This window comes from Arthrobotrys flagrans (genome assembly GCF_004000055.1).
Source record: "Arthrobotrys flagrans strain CBS H-5679 chromosome Unknown unitig_8, whole genome shotgun sequence".
Taxonomy (NCBI): Eukaryota; Fungi; Ascomycota; class Orbiliomycetes; order Orbiliales; family Orbiliaceae; genus Arthrobotrys; species Arthrobotrys flagrans.
The window spans coordinates 2784915-2810709 of NW_027137553.1; the positions used below are offsets into that span (position 1 = coordinate 2784915).

The 25795-nt window shown below is 48.7% G+C and overlaps 7 protein-coding genes across 7 annotated transcripts; 3 read left to right on the forward strand and 4 right to left on the reverse strand.

The window, feature by feature from the left end:
- Positions 1-501: 501 nt before the first annotated feature.
- On the forward strand, positions 502-1946 carry DFL_007335 (uncharacterized protein; the record flags this gene model as incomplete). The annotated part of the gene is made up of 5 exons (XM_067636900.1): positions 502-508; positions 570-613; positions 763-909; positions 991-1867; positions 1927-1946. The coding sequence occupies 5 exons, from the start codon at positions 502-504 to the stop codon at positions 1944-1946; spliced, it is 1095 nt and encodes a 364-aa protein (XP_067488469.1).
- Positions 1947-3114: 1168 nt separating this feature from the next.
- DFL_007336 (uncharacterized protein) lies at positions 3115-4680 on the reverse strand (the record flags this gene model as incomplete). The annotated part of the gene is made up of 2 exons (XM_067636901.1): positions 3115-4445; positions 4515-4680. The coding sequence occupies 2 exons, from the start codon at positions 4678-4680 to the stop codon at positions 3115-3117; spliced, it is 1497 nt and encodes a 498-aa protein (XP_067488470.1).
- A 1870-nt stretch (positions 4681-6550) lies between these two features.
- DFL_007337 (uncharacterized protein) lies at positions 6551-9785 on the reverse strand (the record flags this gene model as incomplete). The annotated part of the gene is made up of 5 exons (XM_067636902.1): positions 6551-7072; positions 7145-8404; positions 8478-9143; positions 9283-9304; positions 9721-9785. 5 exons carry the CDS (start codon positions 9783-9785, stop codon positions 6551-6553), a joined length of 2535 nt encoding a protein of 844 aa, XP_067488471.1.
- A 658-nt stretch (positions 9786-10443) lies between these two features.
- Positions 10444-13314, reverse strand: DFL_007338 (uncharacterized protein; the record flags this gene model as incomplete). The annotated part of the gene is made up of 5 exons (XM_067636903.1): positions 10444-10491; positions 10568-10848; positions 10912-12948; positions 13031-13109; positions 13189-13314. 5 exons carry the CDS (start codon positions 13312-13314, stop codon positions 10444-10446), a joined length of 2571 nt encoding a protein of 856 aa, XP_067488472.1.
- Positions 13315-14374: 1060 nt separating this feature from the next.
- DFL_007339 (uncharacterized protein) lies at positions 14375-17479 on the reverse strand (the record flags this gene model as incomplete). Its single annotated transcript, XM_067636904.1, has 6 exons — positions 14375-14949; positions 15199-15648; positions 15705-15876; positions 15949-16389; positions 16452-16802; positions 16868-17479. The coding sequence occupies 6 exons, from the start codon at positions 17477-17479 to the stop codon at positions 14375-14377; spliced, it is 2601 nt and encodes an 866-aa protein (XP_067488473.1).
- Positions 17480-20478: 2999 nt separating this feature from the next.
- Positions 20479-22905, forward strand: DFL_007340 (uncharacterized protein; the record flags this gene model as incomplete). The annotated part of the gene is made up of 7 exons (XM_067636906.1): positions 20479-20498; positions 20552-20659; positions 20739-21249; positions 21313-21381; positions 21452-21969; positions 22076-22702; positions 22767-22905. 7 exons carry the CDS (start codon positions 20479-20481, stop codon positions 22903-22905), a joined length of 1992 nt encoding a protein of 663 aa, XP_067488474.1.
- A 531-nt stretch (positions 22906-23436) lies between these two features.
- On the forward strand, positions 23437-25106 carry DFL_007341 (uncharacterized protein; the record flags this gene model as incomplete). The annotated part of the gene is made up of 3 exons (XM_067636907.1): positions 23437-23831; positions 23905-24699; positions 24767-25106. The coding sequence occupies 3 exons, from the start codon at positions 23437-23439 to the stop codon at positions 25104-25106; spliced, it is 1530 nt and encodes a 509-aa protein (XP_067488475.1).
- Between the last annotated feature and the right edge of the window lie 689 nt (positions 25107-25795).

A 25795-nucleotide genomic window follows, 5' to 3' on the forward strand; every position in this document is an offset into this window, starting at 1 on the left:
TGGTCTATCTAACCCCATCGAGTTAAAATGGGCGGCGATGGGACGTGGAGGATGGGATACCCTTGGCCAGGACGTCCGGTGATTGGATCTCCTAATATAAAATGTCAAAATGTCTTTGGCCGAAAGGCCAGCAGGGCAACTAAACAGAACGGTAACTGCACCGCACACAGGCCACACCACCACCACTACCACCGCAGCCAATCCCAATACCACACCACCATTAACTACGACCACCGTCGCCTACCTCCTTTTCGTCTCCCTATTTATATCATTCATCTCCATTGACCGCACCCGCCTCCATCCCTCGTCCATATCACCATCGCACTGCTTACCTTTCCATTTTTAATTCACCCGCGATCGACTTTTGCGATATCGCTGTCGCTCGTTTTCTTACCCTTAACAACTGACCAGAATCCACCTGTTAATTTGACAGGGGCTTCTAATTTAAGCTTCACCGCAATCCAGACAGATATACCAGTCTGAACCATCTTCTTTATCACCATGAAGGGTATGCTTGGCCTCGCCAATTGGCATAAATATCGTTACTGACGTGTAAAACCCTCTTGAAGCTTTAATTCTTGTCGGCGGCTTCGGTACCCGTCTGCGTCCCTTGGTCAGTTCCAATTTATCCCTCCCCACAGCTCGAACGGGGAAGCTTTTCAGCATCGCCAGCTCTAAAATCATTCCCACCGATCCATATCTCCCTGTACAAAACGCTTTTTACGGTCTATAAGCTAACATGTAGCCTCTTTGGAGCTCTAGACGCTCACATTGCCAAAGCCATTGGTCGAGTTTTGCAACCGGCCAATGATCTTGCACCAAGTTGAAGCCCTAGCTGCAGCTGGTGTCACTGATATCGTTTTGGCCGTAAACTACCGCCCAGATGTTATGGTCGCACATCTGAAGAAGGTTAGTGAGCCTATCCTTCAGCCCTGTTCGAGTTATGAGCTATTTCATAGTGGTCTCTGACACGCAATCTCCCGGGTACAGTACGAGGAGCAATACAACGTCAAAATTACCTTCTCCGTCGAGAACGAACCATTGGGTACCGCCGGTCCCCTAAAACTTGCCGAAGAAATCCTTGGAAAAGACGATACGCCGTTCTTTGTCCTGAACTCCGATGTCGTCTGCGATTACCCATTCCAACAGCTCGCTGACTTCCACAAGACACATGGTGATGAAGGTACCATTGTCGTCACTAAAGTTGAAGAGCCATCGAAATATGGTGTCGTGGTCCACCAACCAGGCCACCCTACAAGAATAGATCGCTTCGTCGAGAAACCAGTCGAGTTCGTTGGAAATCGAATCAACGCCGGCATTTACATCCTCAACCCATCCGTTCTCGGTAGAATAGAGCTAAGGCCGACATCTATCGAACAAGAGACCTTCCCGGCCATGACCCGAGATGGCCAGTTGCATTCCTTCGATCTGGAAGGCTTCTGGATGGACGTTGGGCAACCGAAAGATTTCTTGTCCGGTACTTGTCTGTTTCTTTCTTCCCTGACAAAGAAGGGTTCGAAACTCCTGACTCCAGCCACCCAACCCTTCGTTCATGGCGGAAACGTCATGATCGATCCCTCTGCCAAGATTGGAAACAATTGCAGAATAGGGCCCAACGTCACCATCGGACCTAACGTTGTCATTGGTGATGGTGTCCGAATCCAGAGATCGGTAGTCCTCGAGGGCTCGAGGATTAAGGATCACGCCTGGGTCAAGAGCACCATCGTCGGATGGCACGGCACAGTCGGAAAATGGGCGAGATTGGAGAATGTTACCGTCATGGGAGATGATGTTACGATTGCTGATGAAGTTTACGTCAACGGCGGTTCCATCTTACCCCACAAGACTATCAAGGCTAATATTGATGGTAAGTTTTCCATGTCCTCCTCTATCCCGTACAAGACAATGCTAATAGGACCACTTCAGTACCCGCCATTATCATGTAGAAAGACAAACCCCCAAAAGTTAAATGCCTTCGACGAACCGAGTACTGTGACTTCTTTTTAACTCTTTCTTTCTTTACTTTTCTTTTAGGAAGCAACTTGGGAGGGCTATACAGTAAACGGGGATTCATAGTTCTTTGGGTTAGGTTGATGCATGCATTCTGCTCAGTGCTGCATCGACCTTTGACTCCAAGTTCACCACAATCATATTTCTACATAATTCTTCATCTCGCATGAGCTTTGTTCGTTCTTTTCTTTCTTTCTCCTTTCCCCCTGTTACTTACTTTCAACCCAAGTGCATACTGGGAGGATGCCAAAGTTTTCAATGACGACACAATGAGGATTTAAAAAAAAAACCCCCCATTAACAAAGAAAACCAAAAAAAGAAGAACCGAATTCGCAAATCGAATAAAAAAAAAAGTTAATAACATTGTAATTAATTCATTAGATCGATGGGGTGGCGCATAGCAGAGGATAAAAACACACATGGTGGGAAAGCGTTGGGATACTGGTTTACACTTTTATGCGAATGAACGAAATAACTCCTCTCGACTTTCTCTCACGAATGTAAGGCCGGATCGTCAGATCGATCCCACGAATATATAGATAAAGTAGATAATGGCACACGAGTATTCAGTACATAGATGGTACTTCTCATTAGATATTTTTCGTGAAGTGGTAAATGTATAATACAATGGCTTGTGAAGAAGGCTAGGGAGAAAGAAAAGCAGTGTTTTCCCTGGATTTCCTTTCTAGAATACGCCCCCCCACTCCCAGCTAAACAAAACGGCAGAAAACAAAAAAATTAATTCTCAGCGCTTTTTTTTTTGGGGTCAGAAAGAAAAAAAACTTTTATCCTTTTGAAACTCATGCAGACGAAAAGGGAGCAGAAAGGTAGCGAAAGAAAAATCGAAAATTCAAACCAAAACAGCGCCGTGCCTCTTTTTTTTTTTGTCGATACGATAATTGAGCGTAGGAAAAATATTGAAAAGGAAAAAAAAAAAAAAGTCCGACGCCAGAGAAGAAACGGAAACACAAAAACACCAAAAAAGGGCAAAAACTGAAAGTATTCCTAAAAACGCCATCGTTTTCCGACATGTATTCGTTTTGAAAAACCGGGCAATAACCCGGCCGATATTAGTTTTTGGGAACCAAGGCAGGCGGTTACCCTTTATTTCGCAAGACCATAGTAGGCATAGATGCCTCCGACTTCGCCGAAGTTGCAGGGGATCTTCCTGTTTCCCCATTTCTTGCTTCCCATCTTCCATGGCCTCTCGCCATCGTCATGGGTGTTGCTCTTGACTAACCATGACCTTCGTCCATAGGATTGCTCGGACCATCCGCATGCCTTGGTCGCGTGGAGCTTGGCACAGCCGGTGACGTTCTTCTCCGAAAGCTCCAGGACCTGGAGTGTGGTATCCTGCGGGAGAATTGCCCCGGTGGAAAAATGGAGTGCATTGGGAGATACAGCCGAGATACCGGTTAGGTCAAGGTATCGGAGGTTCGACTTCCATTGTGGTGCGAAGAACGTGTTGATATCCTCCATAGCTAGTTCCGTGTGACCCAAGGACAGCTCCTCAAGGCGAGATACAAGTGGAAGGAGCATCGGCATATGCTCGGACGAAATGGATGCACCGGTCAAATTAAGAGACACCAGCGACTTTGGAAGATTTGGGAGAAGGTCTTCGACATCGACAGCGGACAATAACCTGTATCGGCTGGCATCGTAGTGGAGATTGAGGACCTTGAGGTTGCGAACGGCGGGGTGCTCAAGCAAGAAAGTGACGACATTCTCACCCTTGAGGCGGGCACACTTGGAGAGCGAGAGATGAGTGATGTTGGCGGTTGCCGGGATCGACATCAGAGCGGAGTCCGTAACTTGGGTGTGCGAAAGATCGAGGTGGGTGAGATTCGGAAGCCGTGGAAGGATGGCCGTGAAAACGCTGGTGGCAAGGGTTGTGCACTCGTGCAAGCTCAACCTCTGGACCGGGAACGACTCTGGAAGCTTTGGATTCCACGGATGCATGACTTCGGTGAAGGCTTCCTTGAATCGGGAAGCGGAAGCACCGCAGAAATCGACAGCTTCGAGCAGCGGGAGAGTGAAGAACAACTCCTCGAGGACGGAGGCATCGATATCTGGTCCCAAGGCCTCCTGTGCGAGGAATTCACGGAGGTTCCCGGTGGCTCGAAGGCCCTTGGTGAGAGTCTTTGCGGTCAGGTTTTGCATTTCCATGTTCATCCGACCGGTCCTTCCCAAACCGACAGAGGTGTACTGCGAGAAATCCATGCGTCGGACCATTCCTCCAAGGACCGGGTGGTTGGTGATCTGTTCCAGGAACTTGGAGTAGACCGGAGAGTGCGGGAACATGGCATTTTGGAAGATCGTGAAGAGAGTGGCGGCATACAAGGTGCGAGAGGCCTTGAGGACAGCGGAGAGGTCGCCGTTGCGTCTCTTGTAGCCAGATTGAGGTTCCTGAGGAATCAGGTAGGAGAAGATTTGGTCTGTAGGAGGAGGTTGTTAGTTATTGGAATGGTGAGACGGAGAGTGGGTAGGCGGCTACGATAGCTTACCGTATATTTCGACAGGGAGCTTTTCGAAGGGAGCCCTGGTGTCGGCATTGTCGGACTCATCGTGGGGGAGGGGAGGACGCTCGACCGTGCCGGTGGCAGAGGCGGTTTTCGTTTGCGTCTCATATTCCCAGGAAGTGTAGGAGAACTCCTTTGCGTGAAATCCCATATCTATGTCTGGCTGTTTTTCTTTTGACTGTCTGTCTGCCCGTCTATGTACTTATGTGTGTATGCAAGGGTCAATGGATGATGTGCTGGTGGTTATGCTAATCGGGATGCTGTTGACGCTCGATTGATCGATCAATTGATCGTTGATGTCAAGTTGATGGAATGGATTGATGATGATGGATCTGTGGGGGAAAATTTAGATATAAGCTTTGTCTCGGGGGCGGCGGGCTTTAATAGCATGATCGTAATGGGGGGTGGAGAGCTTGTTAGTTTGTTAGTTTATAGTCGGAGTCACACCTCCCTTCCAAAAACAGCATTCTTGGAGCTAAAACACCAAGGACAAAGTTTTATAGTCGAGCTCTCTCTCGGACAAAGACACCACCGCCAGACTCGGACTGTGGCCACAGCGACATCAGCAGGCCTTGTCAATTATCTAAGCCGCTGCCCGTTTTGGATTCCGATGGGGTAACAGTTTCCTCACAAAAACCGGCTAGCAGTTTCTATGGGGTAACGCTTAACAAAAGTTTTCTACAACAGGCTCTGACGCCATGTTTGCCTGCCCTGTCGTATCCAATCGCCCCCAGCACGCCCGCTACCACTCTCTGACATCAAAATTTTTTCTTCTCCCTCTGGATTTTGCCTGGAGGAAGTCCGTTCGATGGCTGTCGCACGTGGCGGATATATTTAGAGGTGACACATCCGAAAATCCGGGGTACCCAGCGGACTGATTCCGAGGAGAAACTTTTTTTTCTTAAATTCCCCCTTCTTGCAAGACTTTTCCACTCTTCCTGCGCTCCGCTCACCGCTGTTCGGACTTCCAGAAGCTGCTTGAAAAGGCCATTCCGGGGGTTGACCCTCGGGCGGCTTCATGCACGATCCAGGGATCACACTCCAACCTTATTTCCCCGGATTTTGCCCAGTTCGGCTGCCTGCATGACCGCTCCCATCCTTCTGCGTGTGTGTGGCCTGTTTTGCCAGTCGGTGATCGGGTCTGTCTGACCAGCCCGGCCTGAACTACGTCGAAGTCATGTCATGTCAGTTCTGGGTGGTATGTTGTGCTCGACTGGCATCATCGTTGCATTTGGCATCATTTTGTGATTGAATTCCACCACCACTCCATCCCCATCCCCGGCTGTATTCGGAGCCTATTGGCTGGGCAAGCCTAATCTAGATCCCCTCTTCGCTTGCGACCTTCGCCGGTGCGAAGCCGAACATTTAAGGTTGAGTCCCAAACCCCATGACCCATGTTTAAATTTCAACAGGTTCATCATCACACAACTCGATCACGGGGCCACATTGCGCTAACGGGAAAAAAGCTAGTCACTTTCGTGGTATTTCGTTAAGGAGAAGTAGGAGGGTCTCGGACTCGGAGAATTAAACTGAAAAAGAAAAATCATATATCGTCCCCACCACCGCCGTCCATATAAGCAACGAAACCGTAATCCAAATGCAATGCTAGCAATGCATAGAACGAAACAACAAACCGCAGAACGACCGAGCAAAAAAAAAAATATAATGAAGGGTACAACAATTAAAATCAAATAAAGAAAACCGTTTCGCTATTGCACCTTGCCCCCCAATAATTGCGCCTGTAAACTCCTTCTGGATATACTTTGTAAAAAATGGAAGAAACGAAATAACAATGATAAAAACAAAAAAAAAAAAAAAAGATCCCCCTGTGTATCATATATCGGAAGCCGGACGTGGAAATCAGAACGAACAAAGGAGAAAGCAGGGGTGGGGTCGAAAGGTGAGGGAATGATTTAGACGAATTAAATAATTACCAACGGCCGGATGCCGGGTCGTGGGGGCTCGTATCAAGGGAAATTTCAAAAAACTAATGCATCATCCCCAAAGTTTGTCGTCATTCGTTATCGTCGGTTCGTAGTCCGAAGAACCGTGAAGATGTTAATGTTATCGATCTGATCCGGATCGAGGTCGACGTAGCGCACCGCGCGTCTCTTCTTGAATGGCCTTGACCGCTTGGGACTAATCGCTACTGATTGGGAAGCCTGAGACAAGGGGGGGAAGCTTTCAACACTCATAGGGTCCTCTGTCAGCGGGGAGCTGGGTCCGGGTCCAAGGCCTTCCGGCATAGCTGGAGTGCTAGAGATGACCAATGGGCTCATTGTACCGGTGCGTTGGGGTAACCCATCTTCATCTGCGTCTTCGATATCGCTAGCCTCTTCGGGGTCGGCATCGCCTGCACTACCCTCAACTCGATAGTATTTGTCGTTGACAACAACATACTCGAGGTCCTGGAGTGGTCCAACAGCTGCTGCCATAAGACTGCCAAGCGTGCCGGCAATTTGTTCGTTGTTGGGAATATCCTCGAGAAGAACATGAATGGCAAGAAGCGATGTCAGGCTCTCCAATGTATTAACAAAGTAGGACTGCATGTTGGCTCCAAGTTAGCTACTGTGTACCCTTACCAATACGGTCACGATTCGAGGGATTTTACTAACCCAATCCTCATCTTTGACGGAGAGCGCCAATTCCCTAAGCCCGTTACACTTTCTTAAAAGCATACGAACCGCCTTCTTGTCGAAAACCAGGTTGTCAGGCTCAAGGTGATAAACTGCAAGGCACTTCAGGCACTCGTGGTGTTTGAGTAGGCCCCGCGTGAGCTGTTCCATAGTCATGTTACCAGAGCTGTGGACGAGGTAGAACTCTTGTAATCCGGAAAAGGAATCTAAGAAATCTGCTAGTTCCGGGATTGCATCGTCTGTGATTATACATTGCAAACGAGGTACTAGTTGCTCCGTGCTCGAAGTAAGGGATCTCCAGAAGGCGGGGTGTGTACCACATTGCCACAAAGATAGCCGGACTAATTTTGAGAAGTCTATCACCCGGGAGAGGTGGTTGCTCTGTGGTGGAAACATCACCCTGTACAGTTTGAGCGAGACGAAGGCGTGCTTTTGCGGGTAATGGAAGTCCTCAAAACGATACCCGCCCTCCTGGTCGGACATTGATTCATAAGGTTCCTCCTGGAATCCCTCCGAGGCACTGTAGCTCTCATCCGGTAGGTTGATATTTCGTAGATTCGATAGAGATTCACTCAGAGCTCTCCGAGGGCCTCTGAACAGGATCTTGGACATGTCCATGCCCTCGGTGCCAGGAATATTTGGCTTTAGCGCCACTTTGATCCCAACCATATCTGGGGAGTCGGATACAATGTCGCCAACCTGCCGAAGCTGCTCCAAGGTCTCGATAAGCATGATGGTGAGTATCTTGATGTTTTTGAAGCCGGTGAAGCAAGGTTCCATCCCCGCTGCCCTTAAGTTTGGGTGCAATCGTTCTGCCAGCCTGAAACGAAGGTTTTTCAATGTCGTCCGCGACTGGAGCATATTGATGAGCCCTTTGCTCAAAGGTACGTCCCTGATGTCCCACGCAAAGCTCTCGATGTTGTTCATGCGCATTACTGCGATTTTGACAAGCGAGTTCAGCATGAGGACGCCTGGGGAGAGCTTTCCCTTCTTGGCGTACTCCGAGTCGGCAGTTGCGTATGTCTTGAACCATTCCCCGGCAACAGCGAAATCATGGATGTGGGATGCATAGTTATTGTCGGTCGATGTCAATGTGTCCAAAGCAGATGTTAATCTCTCGTCGAGGTCCTCCCTCCTTCGCCGTACTGTTACTCTAAAGTCCTTGTAAAGGTGCGGGATGACGAGTTCGAAGAGCAAGTGATTGCACTGAGCAAGGCGATACAGGGCTCTTGTTCCAAGCTATGTTTGGAAGGAAATGTCAGCTATGGGTCCCCAGTTGTTTGCGAGAGATAGTAGGGCAAAGGGTACTAACGCGATCGAATATCATTTTTAGGACATCCAAAGGAAGGCCTAGGAAGTCAAAGACATCCTGCCTCGATGAACCACACTCAACTGACATCTTTTCTTCTGAAACAAAGCCCCCAGGCTTCCCGTTCCTTGCCGACTGACGGCGATTTTGTTTCTTTTTCGCAGACAAAACCCGAGATATCAGTCCCTTTGCTCTGAACCGAAGCTTGGGAGTTTCCGATTGGTGCGACGGTGAGACTGGGTGTGACGGTGTGACGGTGTCGGCAGAAGCCCAAGTAGAGACGGATACGGTTGACGAGGCAGGTGAATGGGTATTAGGCGAGGGGTACGGAGGGTTGTGATATAGAGGTCTGGCGAAGTGTATAATACAAGATTGGTAGTGTGGGTATTTTGGCCGTTCCCTGTCGGCAGGGGGGGGCGATGTAGATGACCTGTGAGCTACCGGGGGGGAAGATGGAGAAGAGAAAGACGGCTGGATCTGAATTGACGAAATTTTGAAGGCCTGGCTGGTGAGAGCCAGCGAAAAACCTGGATGGGCAGCGACAGGAGGGAGAAGTTTGGTAGTTGAGGGGCGAGGGGAGGAGAGGCAGCAGAGCAGCCGGCTGAAGGTGGTGATGATGGGCCGGCGGCCTGTTCCTGTTGGGTTTTGTTGTTGTTGTTCTATTTTATTCTATCGGCCGAGGTTCGTTAGCCTTGCGTTGTAATATAGTCCGGTGGCGACAACGTTACGCCCGCCGGTACGGGACTTGAGAGATGATATACGATATATGATAATTGAGAATTGAGAATTGATGATGCTTCTTACTTACTTGCTGAATCCTCCTTCGCTCTCTGCGCCAAGTCACCACTGGCACTAACTAGTCCAATATGATGAATGTGTGTCTGGAGTTAAGGGATATAATTATCCCAACCCGAGCTAGATGGTCTGGCGATTCCTATCTGGAGTCTTCTCCGAGGCCTTTTTTCCCCCTCTTCCTTCTTGTCTCTCTCTCTCTCTCCCTTGTCAAACTAACTGTTCTGGACCTTCTTTCCGAAATAGCTGAGCTGAGGTTGCATGCAGTTGTTTACTAACTAGCCGATACGAGGATGGAGATAAACTTCAAATGGGTAGTCTCTATAAAAGAAAAGAAAAAAAAAAAGATGGAAAAGATGAAAAATTACTCCCCTCCAACATCATTTGGCTCCCCCAGCCAGACCGTTCCGTCATTATATATATATACTCACATATCATCCCAGTGTCTACGTACAAGTATCCGGTGAATTCTTCGTCTGATTTCCAGTTACTCTTCTGCAAGGGCTGTGATACCATCATGAGGAAGCTTTTGCCCAGAGTTGGGTGGTGTTCTTAGGTGGTACTGCAATAGTCACAAGTACCATCAAACATGGTCCGTCACGCGAGCTACACCATTTTCTGCATTCACGTGCCGTGGCTGCTATTGCTATAGGTACTTATCTATCTCCTCAGCAGAAAAATAAAAATAAAAAAATACACCCGGGCCTGTTATATCGAAGGGAATATATATATACCTAGCTATGCAAGGTACCGCTGGCCCGCAGGAGGATCCGAAGCAGATGCATCGATGCCCATGTGGAGGCTTCAGATGAACAGCAATACTCATATATGGCCCCTCACCCGATAACATGCGGTCGTGAACAATGACGACAGCCTTGAAACGCCCCAAGGCGCTCCTCAAAACCAAAGAATGACCGTTGCTCGGCTGTATAGCCTAGACTTCAATATATTCCTTTCGGGAAAATGCACAGCGTACAAGAAAGAAAAGAAGGAAAGAAAAGAAAAAAAAAAAGTTGGCTGCCGGTGGCTCAACAATGCTAGTGCGATGGATGGAACACACAGCAGGATGTCGTTTGTTTGAAAGGCGGGTGAGGATTTAAATCACCACTGCCGCGCTAGTTGTAACATTGTATTTCTAATCGTACAAACAAACCTTGGATCTCCACCCGGTTTATAACTATTCCTCCTCCAATAGGAGCTCGAAACTGAACGGCTCGAACGGTATCTATTGATAATATCGATCAGCATTCTTGCGTAGCCGAAAAAGGGACCGAGCACGGAGTGTAGGGACATATACTTACACCTTCACCCACAAAGTACTTGCTCATACTCTCAACCCATGCGAGACGCAAACTGTGGAGCATGGCACCGGTACCTTCCATGATGACGAGCACGCCGATAGTCAAATTAAACCACATATAAAATGTAACTACCACCATAATAACACCCACAGCACCCGATTTGGCGAATCCATTCGCGAGAGTCATATTCCACATGACTTGACTCAACTGTGCGTGGGCGAGAGACAAAGCCCAGAGTCGGAGGTAACTGGCAGTGTGCGATATGCAGTTCAAGCAAAATTCTGTACCATCGAGGTTAGTACCAAGGTGACATTAAGCAAGGGAAATGGGCGAAGGGGCGATACCAATAGTGTGGATAATTTGATGGATCATTTCTTCTCCAAAATCAAACTCCTCTTCTTCTTCTTCCCCATCGATATCCTCGGCTACAAGCGCCACTGCGGTACCATCATAATCGGCGCTCCCCCTTCCTAACGTATGACCGTTCCCATCTGCGCTATCCCGGCCCTCATCATCTAGAGCGCTGACTCGGCTATGTTCCCCGAGCCCTCTGTAGCCCAGCGCCCTATGTTTTTTGTTTTCCCATCTTAGATATAAAGGCTTCGAGAGAAGGAGCCATGGAATACAAACTGCAGCAATCATAATGAGAATGGTTTGTACAACTTCTTGTCCGGCATAGAGCCTATCTGTGATGTTGCCAGGGCTGAGGAACATATTGATTAACATGTTCAAAATACTGGGTGGCTGTGCCCCACTTGCTTGCCAGTTAACAGACCATTTGTAGATGATGGTAATTACGAGGTATCCGAAGATAGACTGCATAAATAGCATACTAGGCAAGAAGTTGCCCCAGATATCGATCGGTTTCCGGAAAAATTTAGCGTTGATGTAAACATTGCAGAGCGAATAAGTCATATGCGCCCAACCTAATATAATACTCAACTTCATTTTGTAGGAGTTTGTGAAGAGGAGGTTGTTTTCTGCGCTATGCCATTTCCAGTCGACACCGAATGGATAAGTATAACCCTCGATCCTATGGGCTGTAACTTTCATTCCCTGTTTCCAGTCTTCCGGTACCGAGTATTCCCACATAGATGGGAATATAAAGAGCGGCTTCGAGAATATGTCGTTGTAAATTAAACCAGTGAAGAGCGAGAATATACCCATCATCAACATGAGGTACCGACCGTAGTACGCCATATCAAAGATTTCCTGGATTTTCCGGCCGTCCAAGTGCTTCTCGTTGAGAATCATAAGAACAGCTGCCAGGACTAGGAAGAAACCATGTCCAAGGTCGCCGAACATTACGGCAAACAGGAAAGGGAAAGTTACCAGAGTCTGCAACCCAGGGTTAACTTCCTGGTATTTTGCAGTGCCGTATGCATTGATGATCCCCTGGAATGCGACAGTGAATCTGTTTGTTTTGAAGTGCGTCGGCGGTGTTTTGTTCGTCTGGAGCTCGTTGATTATGGAAGGCATTTGCAGGCCGGCCCGTGCATTGACTTCCCGGAGAGTATGTTGGACCAAAGGCAGTCCACTCTTTGGGCACCATCCCTCCGCGACCAAAACTTTTCGAGCTTGATCGTAGTTGAACTTATTAAGAGCCTCGTAAACAGCCTTCTCCTTCTTTACTACAACCATCCAGCTCGCCAACTGAGCGGCGATCATCCTAAGTTCCGCCTTCAGTGTGAGCTTGGTGTTTTGGAGGACGGAATTCAAATCTTCGATCCTTTGGTTGACTTCAAGGATTTGGTCGCGACGGTTATTGGCATCTTCATCTACCTGGTAGAGATCCGCTCCCAAGCTCTCCGAAATCTTCCTAATCTTCGAAACGATTTCCTTTCCGTGAGCGAATATGACGAAAACATTCTTGTCGACCTCCTCGCCGGTTTGAGGGTCGGCGATTTTGTCCGCCATCTCCGACTGGTTCATGTAGAGATTACCCCTGAGAGTTCTCCAAAGAATGCGTTCGAAGGCATTGATTCGGTCTCGTGAGATAGCACCTGCGATGAACCCGATATTCATGACGGAGAACGATTGCTGTTCGCCTCCCTGGTGTACACTCTGTTCCACATCGTTGTCGAGTAGGGGTGCAGTGTCGTCATCTTCGCCGGTTTGTCGTATTTCTTCGACCTGACCGTAGGCATGCTCGAACACAGACCCTGCTTCTCTTAGAACCGCCCTCCACTCAATCAATTCAACCCAACGTTTTTGCAAGGTCTCGTGACTCTCATTCAACTCCGAGACTCGTTTTTCAAGTTGGTCACATCGGTCGGCGAGGTCGTCAATTTCGTGGGCAGAAGGGGCAGCGGTGACATTCTCGTTTCGCGGAATTGGCCGTACGGTGACTCCAGCTTTTTCCATCTGCGTAGCAAAGAAACCTAGGGTACAAAACCACCACCCAAGAAATATTTAGCTCTCATGCGCATATGCTGAGCACTGGGGAAATTCTTCAGCACTTACGTAGCTGTCGTTCGACATTGTCAAGCCGCCGGATCTCCTTGGTGAAGGTCCGCTGGAAGGCATTTGTATCGGAGTTCAGCTATACAGGAACCAGAGTAAGTAGGGGTCGCCTTTATCATCTTTTGGTACAGGAACAAGTAACCCCTGGGTCTACTGACATCGCGAAACTGGATGTTCCCGAGTTCACCGAGGGCAGATACAACTTCTCGTCCAATTTCCGTAGCCACATACAACTGCACCAGTGACATGTCACTGGAGCGGAAAAGCGTATCCTGGACCCCCATCTTGATAGAACTCCCACGGTTCGCAAGGGAGGTAAGCGGAATCGATTCTCTATCCGTCGTGTGTTCTCGCAACCCGGAGGTTTCTATGTTGACTTGAAAACCTGGTGATTCTGGAGAGAACTAGGAAATCATGAACGATACCCCAGAATGGGGAAGTTTAGGCCACGGAATGCCCAGCGTTGACGGGCCTGTGTGCGGAGGTTTTCGGGTCGTATCGGTAATTTTACAGAAGGCGTTTTTTTAGATGTTGTGATGAGATGGAAGACGATGACGACGGTGGTTGGGAGGAAAGGGATGTGTGCGTGCAGACACGTGTTGCCGGGCTGGCCTTGGCGACAAAACATTGGACATGTACGCTACAGGTCCAGATGCTGAAAAGGAAAGAAAGTAGGTTACATATTCGTAAGCCAAGCTAGGATAGAATATAGAACTACGGTTTTGATTTCAATGTGAGTATAGTCGTTGTTCAAAAGTATCAAGAATTGATAAAATATTGCTGTCGAACTCGCTAGATTCAATTGAAGGGGCCCCTATAAAGAAACAGGAGAACAATCATATGTCAAGATATCGAGATGCAAAGTATAGGCAATGAAATAAGCACAGAGTAAACCCCTCCTCTTCCGCAAGTGCCCACTAAGTATACATCCTATTCCTCCGCAAAGCTAGAGTTCCTCAGGGTGGCCCATCTCTTCGACCGCTCGCTAACCAGAAAACCCAGAAATATGGAAAAACAGACCATATATGAGACGAATGAGAAGGGAATGCAAAGAAACGAAAATATATCATGAAATAGACGCCAACATGTTCCATAGTAATCTTCAGTGCATCATTACACAGCAAGAGAAACCAGAGGCCAAAGGGGCAGGAAAATAAGCAAACGCCAGTGGTATAGTTGAGAACCGCAACTATGACGACGAGGTATAAACAGGCCCGGGGGCAAATATGCACAGCTTCTAGAACCCGAGGGCGGAACCGCATCAATGAGTAGGGCATGACGCCGAAGTAAAGAATCTCGCCACGCATCACCACAAAGCTTTTGTGGCGAGCCAAAGCCTGTGATTTAACGCCGTCTGATATCGTCCTCCGCTACAAAGAGGGTTACAGCGTTCATAGACTCCTCCCCTCCGTGAAATCGGCTCTCGATAGCCATCTGGACGTCTTCGTCCGAATTAACAGTGATGTAATCACCATCTTCATCCTGGTACCGGACCCTTAGGGGGTTGTTGCTAGAGTATGTTGCGCCGCCGCAGAGTCTTACTTTTCGCTCGATTCGATCCATCAATTGGGTATATCCGATGTTCTGCGGAACTATAATCACAAACATATCTGTAATATAGCTGACCTTGACTTTGAGCGACGGCACGGGCATCTGCCGCATTGTGGGTAGGGATGCTGTGTCACCAACTCTGAGGGCTTCCATCGGCGGTGTGCCATTTCTCGGAATATAGTCTTGGTGCATTGTGCTGATATGTGCCATTCCGCTAGAGCGTGGGTTTTCAGGCAGAGTGTTCAGGTGCTGAACATGAGAGTACAGAGATGGGCTTTGCGATATCATCCTTGAAGGGGTAGGATAACCCACCGTATTAGGAAGCGGAGGAGTGCCCAAAGCATTTGCACGCCCGAGGGGAGAAGAGGCTGGCAACGGGTGAATGTTAGGACTGCTTGCTGATCGCATTCTGTTTTGCTGGGTGGTAGATTGAGGCTGTGCGATACCTGGAAGCGTAGGCCGTTGGATTCGCTGGCCGCTACCTTCTCTAGAAGTGGATCTAGCCATCGCGGTTCCATTTTCATGGCCACCTTGCTTCGGGAACGGATACTGCCCAGATGTTTGCCTGCCCTGGGGCGTGGGCATAGGCGATTCCGAAGGTGAAAAGTAGGACATACCATTTGTGGGTGTCGCTGCGGAAAGAGGCGTAGCAGTTTGCGATTGCATGTATTGGTTGGAAGACGATATCGGGTACTTGGGCTGCTTGGGCGGTGGGAAAGAAGCTTGGCTGCCACCCGGCGGGTATTTCGCCAGCGATTCGTTCCGTGGGGCCTGTGCCCCTTCAGGCTCTCCTTGCTCCTCCTCCTCCTCATCGTCATCATCGGACGAGACGCCGTCTTCGGTTGGGCGGGGCACGTCGGCGCCGGCGGTCCAAATAAATTCCGTATTCGATGTGGGGAATCGAGCCGGACGATCGGATCTGGCTGGGGCGTCGTCTCGTTTCCACAGGGCGACTTGCCGATGAAGAAGATTGTTCCACTGCTTCAGCAGTTCTTCGTTGCGCTGACGGATAATAAAATTCTCGACACCTGGATCCCCTTTCCAGAAGATCTGCAAGGTATACGATCCTGTAATTATGTTAGAAGCGAGCGAAAATCCCATCGGGCTGATGTTTTGTAGTCACCATTCTTTGCCAGGCTAACAATGTCCGTAACATTTTGCATGAAGATTCTGCCTTTAAGTTGGAGACGGGGTTTGGGCCCCCTTTTATTCCCAGCTGCAGCCGCCTTTGACTTCTTATTCGTCCCGATCTCCTTACAACAGAGTAGTATCCTTTCGAAAAGGTAAATTTGATACTAAATCGAAGAGGTCAGACAGGGCGGCCATCCTGATAATGTTCTGGGGTTGGGAGCGCGAAAACAACATACCTCTCTCTCAATATCTCCTTTTCCATCTCCTTTCCCATCTCCTTTGATTACAGTAAATTGGCCGTATAGGAGGAGATCGCCGAAGTGGTCGATTTGATGTCCCTTCCAATCTTCCACCCTACCTTTTAATTCTTCCACAACCTCTGCATTTTCCAACTTTCCGATAGCCTCGTTGACCTTGGTATTAATTTTAACCACCGTCTTAAGGCCTTCTTCGAGGTCTTCCCTTCTCGGGTCATCTTGTGCTGATGCCTTGAGAATACTTTCTAACAACAATGTATATCGACAAATTCGCTGAGGTGGTTTAATCAAAAAGCCTCCGACGCCGGCCCTATTCAGCGGATGGTCAAGCTTATTCAATCTCGGGGCTTCCAACACCGCAAGGTCCTGTGCGTGTTTAAAGTTGGCACAAAAATCTTCATAGACACAGAATTTTGCTTCCTACCAATTGTCAGTTAGCTCTGAAGAAATTTCAGGATGACGCAAAATGTGTGAAGGCTTACATAATGTTGAAAGAGGGATCCCCACTTCTGTTTCTCAGCCGGCATATCGTACATCATTTCCAGTCTGACAAGGAACCGTCTTTGAAAGTCTAAGAGGTGATCAAGGTTAAGGAACAAAGAGTGGATTGTGTCATTGGATACGATCTCCTCTGCCTGTAGCCTTTGCTTGAACTGTTGCAACTGTTCTAAATCCTGAACGTACTTCCGTTCGGTATCCAGAAACTCGGCAACTGCCTTGCCGCGCTTGTCAAGACCAGCTCGTTCACCTTTCTCGTCGGCGAGTTTATTACTTATTGCTAGTATGTTCCTCTTCTCTAGCTCGTCGAGAACCTGCGATACTACTTTTGCGACCTAGTCCGGTAGTTTAGCATCTAGGTACCTATGCCCCCGAAAAGAAAGTCAGAGTTTAAACCAACCTTGACAAAGCCATTTGTGTCATCGCCGTAGACGTTTGTGATGATGAAAGTATTGTCACCAATAAGGCCCAGCTCTTCATTGATGTTCTTTAAAAAACGGAATACAAGCGCCTTTTTCTTGTTTAGAGAGTCGGGGATCTCATCCACGCCAGCAACTTGGTTATCTGGGCGAAGGGTATTATAGAGCAGGATCAGGGGAGCACCGGTCCTGAATGTGTGCCAGAGCTGGTACACGGGGTCCGCCGGCAGATCAGGGTGCTCGGGATCTGTAGCGAACTGTTCCAAGTACCTGTCCATCCCCGGAATGAGCTCCAGTCGTTTCTTGAGTTGCCGACATATTTGATACAGCGATTGGGAGGCGTCCGCTTGCTTGTTGATTACCGAGTCGTTGACAGTCGGGATCGACGGGCCGAACGTGGCCACTGGGGAGGCAACCAGGGGGGAACCTGCTTGGCCAGGTGCCGCGATTGTGGAAGTTGTCGATATAGATGATATAGTAGACATTGATGCGTGGGGGTTAACCAAAGTTGAAGACGTCGATACACGCGGGCTAGCCGCTGGGACAGCTCCGTGGGCTTTCATCAGGAGAGCTTGGTCAAGCTCAATTGTCATCAACCGGGCTTTGGCGGGTTTTAGCCTCGAAGAGGCAAACTACACGGTAGCGAGACTGATTAGCAATCCGATTTGGGGAAGACGGCAACAACAAAAACGAAGCAAGGCTCCGACGGAGAACCAGGGGAGAATGAGAACGAAAAAAGAATACAACATGAGGAAAAATATAAAGATTACAATGAGGAAAAAATATCTAGCGACACCAAAAGGAAACAACACAAATATCTCAGCCGAGGAGTTTACCAAGGCGGATTTGATAGTTGGCGATATTCATCGGAGCACGAAATCGCGTTTCCCCCTCAGAGCAGCTCGAAGGCAGCTGGCAGGTTGGCTAGTTCGCCGAAAATACCATGCATGCATGCAAGATCCACTTGGCGAGACCAGGAATGATTGAAGGGAACGGAACTCCCAGCTGTGGAGACTTGGACAGAGAGACGAAACGTCCCAAACGATATTGTTATGATGGCACGAGTGGTTTGAGGGTGTGATGATGATAATGATAATGACAGGAGGGTATTTTTTTTATTTTTATTTTTATTTTTTTTCGGGCTTTGTATTGTGTACCTGTCAGCGATAGGATAGGAAATGATTATTTGTCGGAATTGAAATCGGCGAGTGATTTTACGATGTCCAGCGATGTTGGGAATTCGAGATGCCGGCAACGAAGACAGGTGATAAAGAGATGGATGGGTGGTGTTTGTGCCTATGGCTATGGCTATGCAAGCAAGGTACTCGGATTCCGCCGTCCAGTGTTGGGTGCCGAGTGTCTCTCCCCTCTTCCGCTTGTCTGAAAGTGGCGAGAAGGACGGAATACAATGTATCTTCCTTTTCGGAGAGAGAAAAGAGATGACAGATGAGACGCCGAGACGATGGTGATGGAAGGGAAGGGGAAAAGGAAAGAGACAGCGAAGAGTAGAAGGGATATAAAATAGCACCACTCTATCGACCAGGCCCAGAAGAAAAAGACGGGAAGGGGAGAGGGGAGGAAAGGGAGAGGAGATTCGATGCCGAAGCGGTGGTTGCTTAGTAGTAGCAATAGCAGGACCGGTAGTATACGCTGGAGGAGACGGTGGTTTGGTTTGGTTTGGTTGGCTACTTGCTCGGGTGCTTGGATACTTCGGTCAGTAGTTCGATGACCAAGTCAACCTGGCTGGCTGGCTGGCCGGGACAGGCTAACCCAACCCAACCCAACCCAACCCCAAAGTCTGCAGCTGGCCATGTCCTGAGATAATAATAAACGGTGGTTTTGGAGGGTTGAAGCGATCGCCGGGACCCAGAAAGGCGGATTGTTCTTGGAAGGATTTCTGTTTCAGGGAATTCCAGTCGTGCGGAGGCTGTTTCTCTCGTCTAAAGGGGCCAGAAAGGCTCGATAAGAAGCGCGCACGGAGGATTGCAAAGAGGAGGGGCAGGCTGGCAGCGAGGGTCCATATCGCGATAGTCCAGCCGGAGGAGTGTCCTTCTTTTCACGCAGGGATACATCCATATCCGTAACCACATTCATATTCATAACCCATAACCATATCGGTATCCATATCCCGATATATAATAACCCTCAGATCCAGACCCAGGCCCGGCAAGCATGGCAGGCGCATACATGACAAAAATCCATAGGGTGTAGTGCTATTATAAGAAATAAAGAGGGGAAGGGAAGAAAGAAAGAAAAAGAAGAAGATCGGGATTAACTTACCATAGCCGAATCCGCGTACATGACGCTAATGTTAATATTTATATATATAAGATAGAAAGTATATTGGGGGTCGTGATTAAGAAGTATGTAAGGTATTGATGGTGGTGATGGAACTGGTGATGGCGATGGAACGGTGAGTGAAGTACTATACAAGGCGGGTTATTGTATTATATTAAAAGTCCCTTCCCTTCTTCTTCTTCTTCTTCTTCCCTTCTACTCTGTGCCGTTCATGAATTCGGTTCCGTCTTCTATTTCTCTCTGGATTCTCCTCGAGACTCTTCTTCTTCTCTTCTCGCCTGCTCGAAGAGAACCTGAAGCTCAAGCTGTCCGACAAGCGGGTTTCAAAACATGCAGGGCCCTTTTCACGGCGGGTCGCCCAAACCAATCCGATTCCACGGCCTCTCTCTCTCTCTCTCTCTCTGTCAGGAAGTATAGTAAGAAGTAAGCAAGAGCACAGCTGTCGAATACTCGTCCGCCTAGATTCGAACAAAATATAAAAATCTCTGGCTAAAATAAAAATTTAAAAAAAAGCTTCCATGATCCCTTCCAGAAGGCAAGGCAAGGCTTCTGATATAAATACTTTCGGCCCCTACCACTTATATAATGCATACGGGATAATATAATAATGCCGTCTTCGAACGAGTGTGGGAAATACGGGGAGGCGTCTATACCCTCCTGCTTTCCCCACGAACTACTTACTTATTTTTTTTATTTTTTTGCATTTCCCATTTCGCCGGCTATTTACGACCGCCTAACCGGCAGGCTCTGCGGCCAAACTTCGACGATATCCGACAGCTGTATAGGAATAGTGCCAAGTACCTCTGACCCAAATATGTGTGTAGGTGTGTGGAGGAAGTACTCGATTGCAGTCTATTACTGGCTAGTCTTGTGTGGGTGAATTCGACCCCCTGCTTCTTCGTCTTCGTCTTCCTCTTCCTGCTCGAACACTTTTTTTGCGGGGTCGCTTTCTCCAAGTTCAGATAGATGGCTCACTCGCTCGACTATCAATAATCCCGCAGCACGAGAAAACCGACCCGCACCTGAAACCTGAAACCCGCACCCATCGTATCTGCATAATATAATACCTAGTACTTTACATACATGTGTGTGCATCTCCCGCTTTTCGAGACTCATTAGTGTACTACTGAAGTGGTTTTAAAAGTCTCCGGCGCAGGCCTCTGCAGCCACCTCGTATCGAATTCTCCAGAGTTTGCCCGACGACTGGCCACCACCGCTTAATAACCAATTTGGTCCAACCAATTTGATTTTAATTTTTATGTCACCGCAGCTGTTGAATTAACGAGTCGACCCCATGCTTATAACGCTTACTGTGTAGGTATGCTCCAAGGAGGTACACACATTACTCTTACTTAGTGGTTATGTAGATGGCGTCCTCTTACTACTATCATATCGTCCTCGAAATACACCGCCGTTCCCATATCCTCTCGCAGATTGCAATCAAAACCGGCCTTGTTCCCGACATCGAGGACTGTGTTCTGCCATCCTCGGGGACCGATTTTTTGCCTTCGTCCCCGAAGCCGCACGGTCCTCATGCGCCTCAGATGATGACAGTAGCGGCAGCGTCGCCGCCAGCCCCACTTCTATAGATCCTGCCTCCCTCGAACATTTGGACTATAGATTCTCCGTCGTAACCCTCGAAAGCATCGATATGGCTTCCCTGCCCCAAACTCCAAATGATACCGATATATCCACCGGCCGGCTCCGAGGTAAGAGCGTCAGCTTTGCCGACACAGCAGACTCCCACTTCTCGTCCGTCAAGGCACGCTACACTCCAATAGTCTCCTCGACTGCCAATATTGGATATGGGGTCGTCCATCTCTATCGAGAAACGGCAGAGACACCGGGGCTCTTCAGCCCAGGGACCACAGATCGCCCGGAGCCGGACACACAAACTTCACCAGAATTAGCTAGAGGAGATCATTATTCGACCAAGGGTACCGAACTAGATAAAGTCTCGACAGATGACGAGCACGACTCTACAGTTGTGGCGATTTTAGCTGTGCCGGCCTACATGACTCCGAGCGATTTTCTTGGGTATGTCGGAGACGACACACGTGAGGCTGTAAGCCACTTCAGGTTGATCCGGACTGGTGAAGATGTCCGCAGATACATGGCCCTTTTGAAGTTCCGTAGACTCGAAGATGCGAAAAGGTTTACCAGGGAATACAACGGCCGGGTCTTTAATACCATGGAAGTAAGGATTTGGGCCCACCCAGATATTTTTGAACTCTCGGTCACGCCTCACAACTGACACTGGAATATAGCCGGAAACGTGCCATGTGGTTTTCGTCAAGAGCGTTCAGTTCCAGTTATCAGATATAGACTCTTCAAAGGGACATCTGCCCGGCGCTAGCTCTACTTTGGTAGACGGTCTGGTACAAAAAGTACATCCTACCCAATATGAAACCGACCCGCCTTCGCCTTTTCAGCAGACCCCTGCTACGATTCCCGTTACCGCGGCCCACTTGACAACCAAACCGGCCCCGCCTCCGACGGCTTCGCTGTTAGAACTTCCAACTTGTCCCGTTTGTCTGGAGCGAATGGATGAGACAACCGGCTTGCTGACCACCCAGTGCCAACATGTATTCCACTGTGCCTGTCTTAGCAAGTGGAAAGATGGCAGCTGCCCTGTATGCCGCTACACCTCAAACGATAAAAAGAATATCGGTGGGCGCCCGAAGCAAAAAATGAAACGGTTCAGAGACGGGAAAGAGGAATCGACGGACGAAGATGAATGTGATATCTGCTTCAGCTGCGGGGCGGTGGACAATCTTTGGATTTGGTAAGTTCGCAGGCCCGGTCGAATTGAAAATACAGGCCACTGTGACTAGTGTGATATCAGACCCTCGTATTTATTCCCCGGCATACGTTCTGATCTTCTTGAATAGTTTAATATGCGGCCATGTGGGGTGTGGGAGATACGAGGAAAAACACGCCTTCCAACATTATGAACAGACACAGCATTGTTTCGCTATGGATGTTGACACCCAAAGGGTCTGGGACTATGCCTCCGATGCATATGTCCATAGGTTAGTCCAGAACAAGGCTGACGGGAAGCTCGTCGAGCTCCCTTCCGGGAGGAACGAAAGCAACACGGATGAGTTGTACGACAAGCTTGATAATATCGGCATGGAGTACACACACCTCTTGACCCGCCAGTTGGACTCACAAAGGACGTATTTCGAAGAGCAGGTGGTTGCTGCTGCCGACAAGGCTACCAAGGCTTCTCGTCGCGCAGACGAAGCATCAGAGAAGCTCCAGGAAGCGCTAGCTGCTCTCGAGGATTTGAAGCTAAAAGTAGATCATCTATCTCAAGATATCGTCCCTTCGTTAGAAAGGTCCAAAACAAGAGCCGAGAAGAAAGCCGAGAAGGCTACTGAGCTGCTTCGTAAGTTCGAGAAGGATTGGAGGGAAGAGAAAACCGTGAATGATGGTCTTCTCGAGCGGGTCGACAAGATTAACAAAGAGCGCGAGGAGCTCCTGAGGGAGAATGCGGATTTGAAAGATCAACTCCGGTAGGAATTTGTTAACAACCATAAACGGCAACATATGCTAATATATCTGATTACAACCGTATAGTGACATGATGTTTTTTGTGGAGGGGAGGGAGAAGCTCAAGGAGATGGATGAGGAGGGGATTGAGGAAGGCGAGGTGACCATCGGCGATGCACCGGACGGCAAGAAGAAACGGAAGGGGAAGGGGAAGGGGAAACGATGATGGGCTAGATTTCCTTGTCGTTTCCACGCTTTTGCATCCATACGGCGTATGTTGGAGTTTGGTCCTTCGGTTGCTATTGATTAGATGCATGATATGATACCCGTGACCTGTTGAATTTAAAAATACCCGCATAGATTGGATCAAGCAGATTAGCTTCTTGTTTGCAGTGGACCGATTGTTTTGTAGATACCAAACAAGTCACTACTTATCTACTTGAGAACTCGAGAGAATAATACAGCTTGTATCAGACATGTGTAAAATATGCCTTCAAGATTTTCTTTGAGCTTCAGGTATTATATTATAAAATGTGTCTACTCCTCTCGACTTACTTTCTGTCAAACATCCTCTAAACCCACAGTCTCTCCACATCCAAAGCCTTGCTCAACGCTATATCCTTGTCGTAAGACATGATATTGGCTTAAGGCTTCTTAATATCGAGCCGGTGGAAATTTCCTTTGGATGTCATATCGGCGCCGGGCAGTCAAATCAAAAGCCAAAAGGAAGGTAGCCTTTCCAAAAGACTGGCCCACGATGGTCCAGGTAGAGCCTCTCGAAGAAGGCGAACAGCCTCAGTTGGCGACTCGAACAGAAGGGAATACAAACGAAGCCTTCCATCCCAACCTCTACCAAATGGCCCCGGAGAGGGTCCCTGCTCTACACCTCAACCTCCCCTTCATCCTGGACGACCTGAAAACAGAAACCTCCCAGAAACAGCTTTCAACGGCGCGAAGTATCATGAAATCCGTCGACCAACCATTCCTTCCACCGTTAGATAAGGCAACACATGTCGAATTTCTGCTCAGCCCTCTAGACGAGGGCTTATCAGGCGGGTTCGTAGGCCTCGATGCCAGCAGGCCGTGGTTACTATACTGGTGCATCAATGCATTGTCACTTCTAGGCAAGGATGTTGGGATTTATAACGACCGGTAAGGGACCAAAATTACAGATATCTTGGAACCCCATTTACTAATATTTAAAACCTTTACGTCTTTAATTAAGAGCCGTCTCGAGTCTCAAGCCACTGCAACATCCAAGTGGGGGCTTTGGAGGGGGGAACGGGCAAGCTCCTCATGTTGCCGCAGCCTACGCTTCCATTTTAACGCTCGCCATCACATCGTACTATGCCTCAATAGGTTTGCCTGAAGATGAGCGGCTAGCTGTCTATGCTGATTCTTTTGCCTGGATAGACCGGGGGAAGCTATTGCAATGGTTACGGAAGATTAAATTGCCAAACGGAGGATTCAAGGTCAACGAAGGCGGAGAAGAGGACGTGCGTGCCGGGTACTGCGCCCTGGTTGTGTTAGCTCTCCTGGGATATGATGATGAAGATCTTCGGGGTGACCTTTCTCGAGGTGAACTTCCACTTCTGGATGGGGTCGCCGAGTACTTCAAGAGTTGTCAGACCTGGGAAGGTGGGATTGGAGCCAAACCGAATGCTGAAGCTCATGGGGGCTACGCTTTTTGTGTCCTGGCTGCACTGTGTCTTCTTGGTGACCCCGAAGAAGCTTTGAGCAAAACCCTGGACCTCAATAGACTGATTTCCTGGCTTTCCGCTCGACAATACGCGCCCGAGGGTGGGTTTTCCGGAAGAACAAACAAATTAGTCGACGGGTGCTATAGTACCTGGGTTGGAGGATGTTGGTCGCTTGTCGAGGCTGCCGCTAATGCGATCGAGTCTGGCAAGAAGTCTACGAAAATGAATGTCGGAGACCTGTGGAGCCGGAAGGCGTTGATTCGCTACATCCTCACATGCTGTCAAGGTCCTCGTGGAGGTCTTAGAGATAAGCCGGGAATGTAGGTGTCTTCTTATCGCTGCCGTATTCTGGACAGTTGTATGCTGACATAACATTGTTTTGATCAGTCGCCCAGACTACTACCACTCCAACTACGTACTGCTGGGTCTTTCAGCAGCTCAGCACTATTATTACTACGACGATGTCTCTGTTCAGTCTCCCGTCCTAACAAAGTCACCGTTTAGACATGGTTATCGTTGGAAATCGAGTAAGAATGTCCCTAAGCCTACTGGCCACGATGGAACTGGTGGAGGTTGGTTAGAGGGCCTGGTATCGGAAGAAAGCGACAGGGTAGGAGTCCAGCATCCGTTATTCAACATTCCACTAGGGGCGGAGGGTCAGCTTCAGAGTTGGTGGGAGTGGTTTAACGATGTCGGCGATGTGGACGCCCTTTCAAGCGAAAACTGACCGGGTGATATAAAAGAAATATATATGTCTAATTGATTAGCGAAAGGTATAATTCTGGCTGACTTAGTAATCAAGAATGATCGATAAGAAATGGGAGTGATGTCAAAAAGAACGAGATGTCTGTCAGTCTCAGAGGTCTCGTGCCCGCACCAGTGCTGGTTGAGGAAAAGCCAATGCACGGTCGATCCCATGCGCATTTCGACACATGTGTATGCCTTTGTACATGGACATGCACAAGTACAGATACAAGGACACCGACAACCAAAGCCGCAGGACATCAGGACAGCTCGGGTGGGTATATTTGTACCAGGACACGGGAAAGCCCAGCCTGCCAGGTTGCGGGGTTGCCATTGGTCATGAGACTGCCCCCACATGCGCCCATCTTCGAATCCAGCAGCTTGTTCTTGAACACCACTGGCATCATATTTTACGACATTCCGACCATTTCGTCCGATAGTTTGAACAGCTGTGAGAAATTTGACATGGGAGTGATAGGCCTGGGAAGATTTTTCAAATCTCCTGAGCTGAGGCATCTGCATCTAACTATCTCCGCCCATACTGCTTCGAGTCCAGGTCTGAGTCTCTGGAAGGCGCCCCCTGAATTGCATCCATCCAAGTACGTCTGCCGTCTGGAATCCTGGCCCTGCGCCGGCCTGCCCCCGTGTGATAAATTATAATTAAAGATTCAA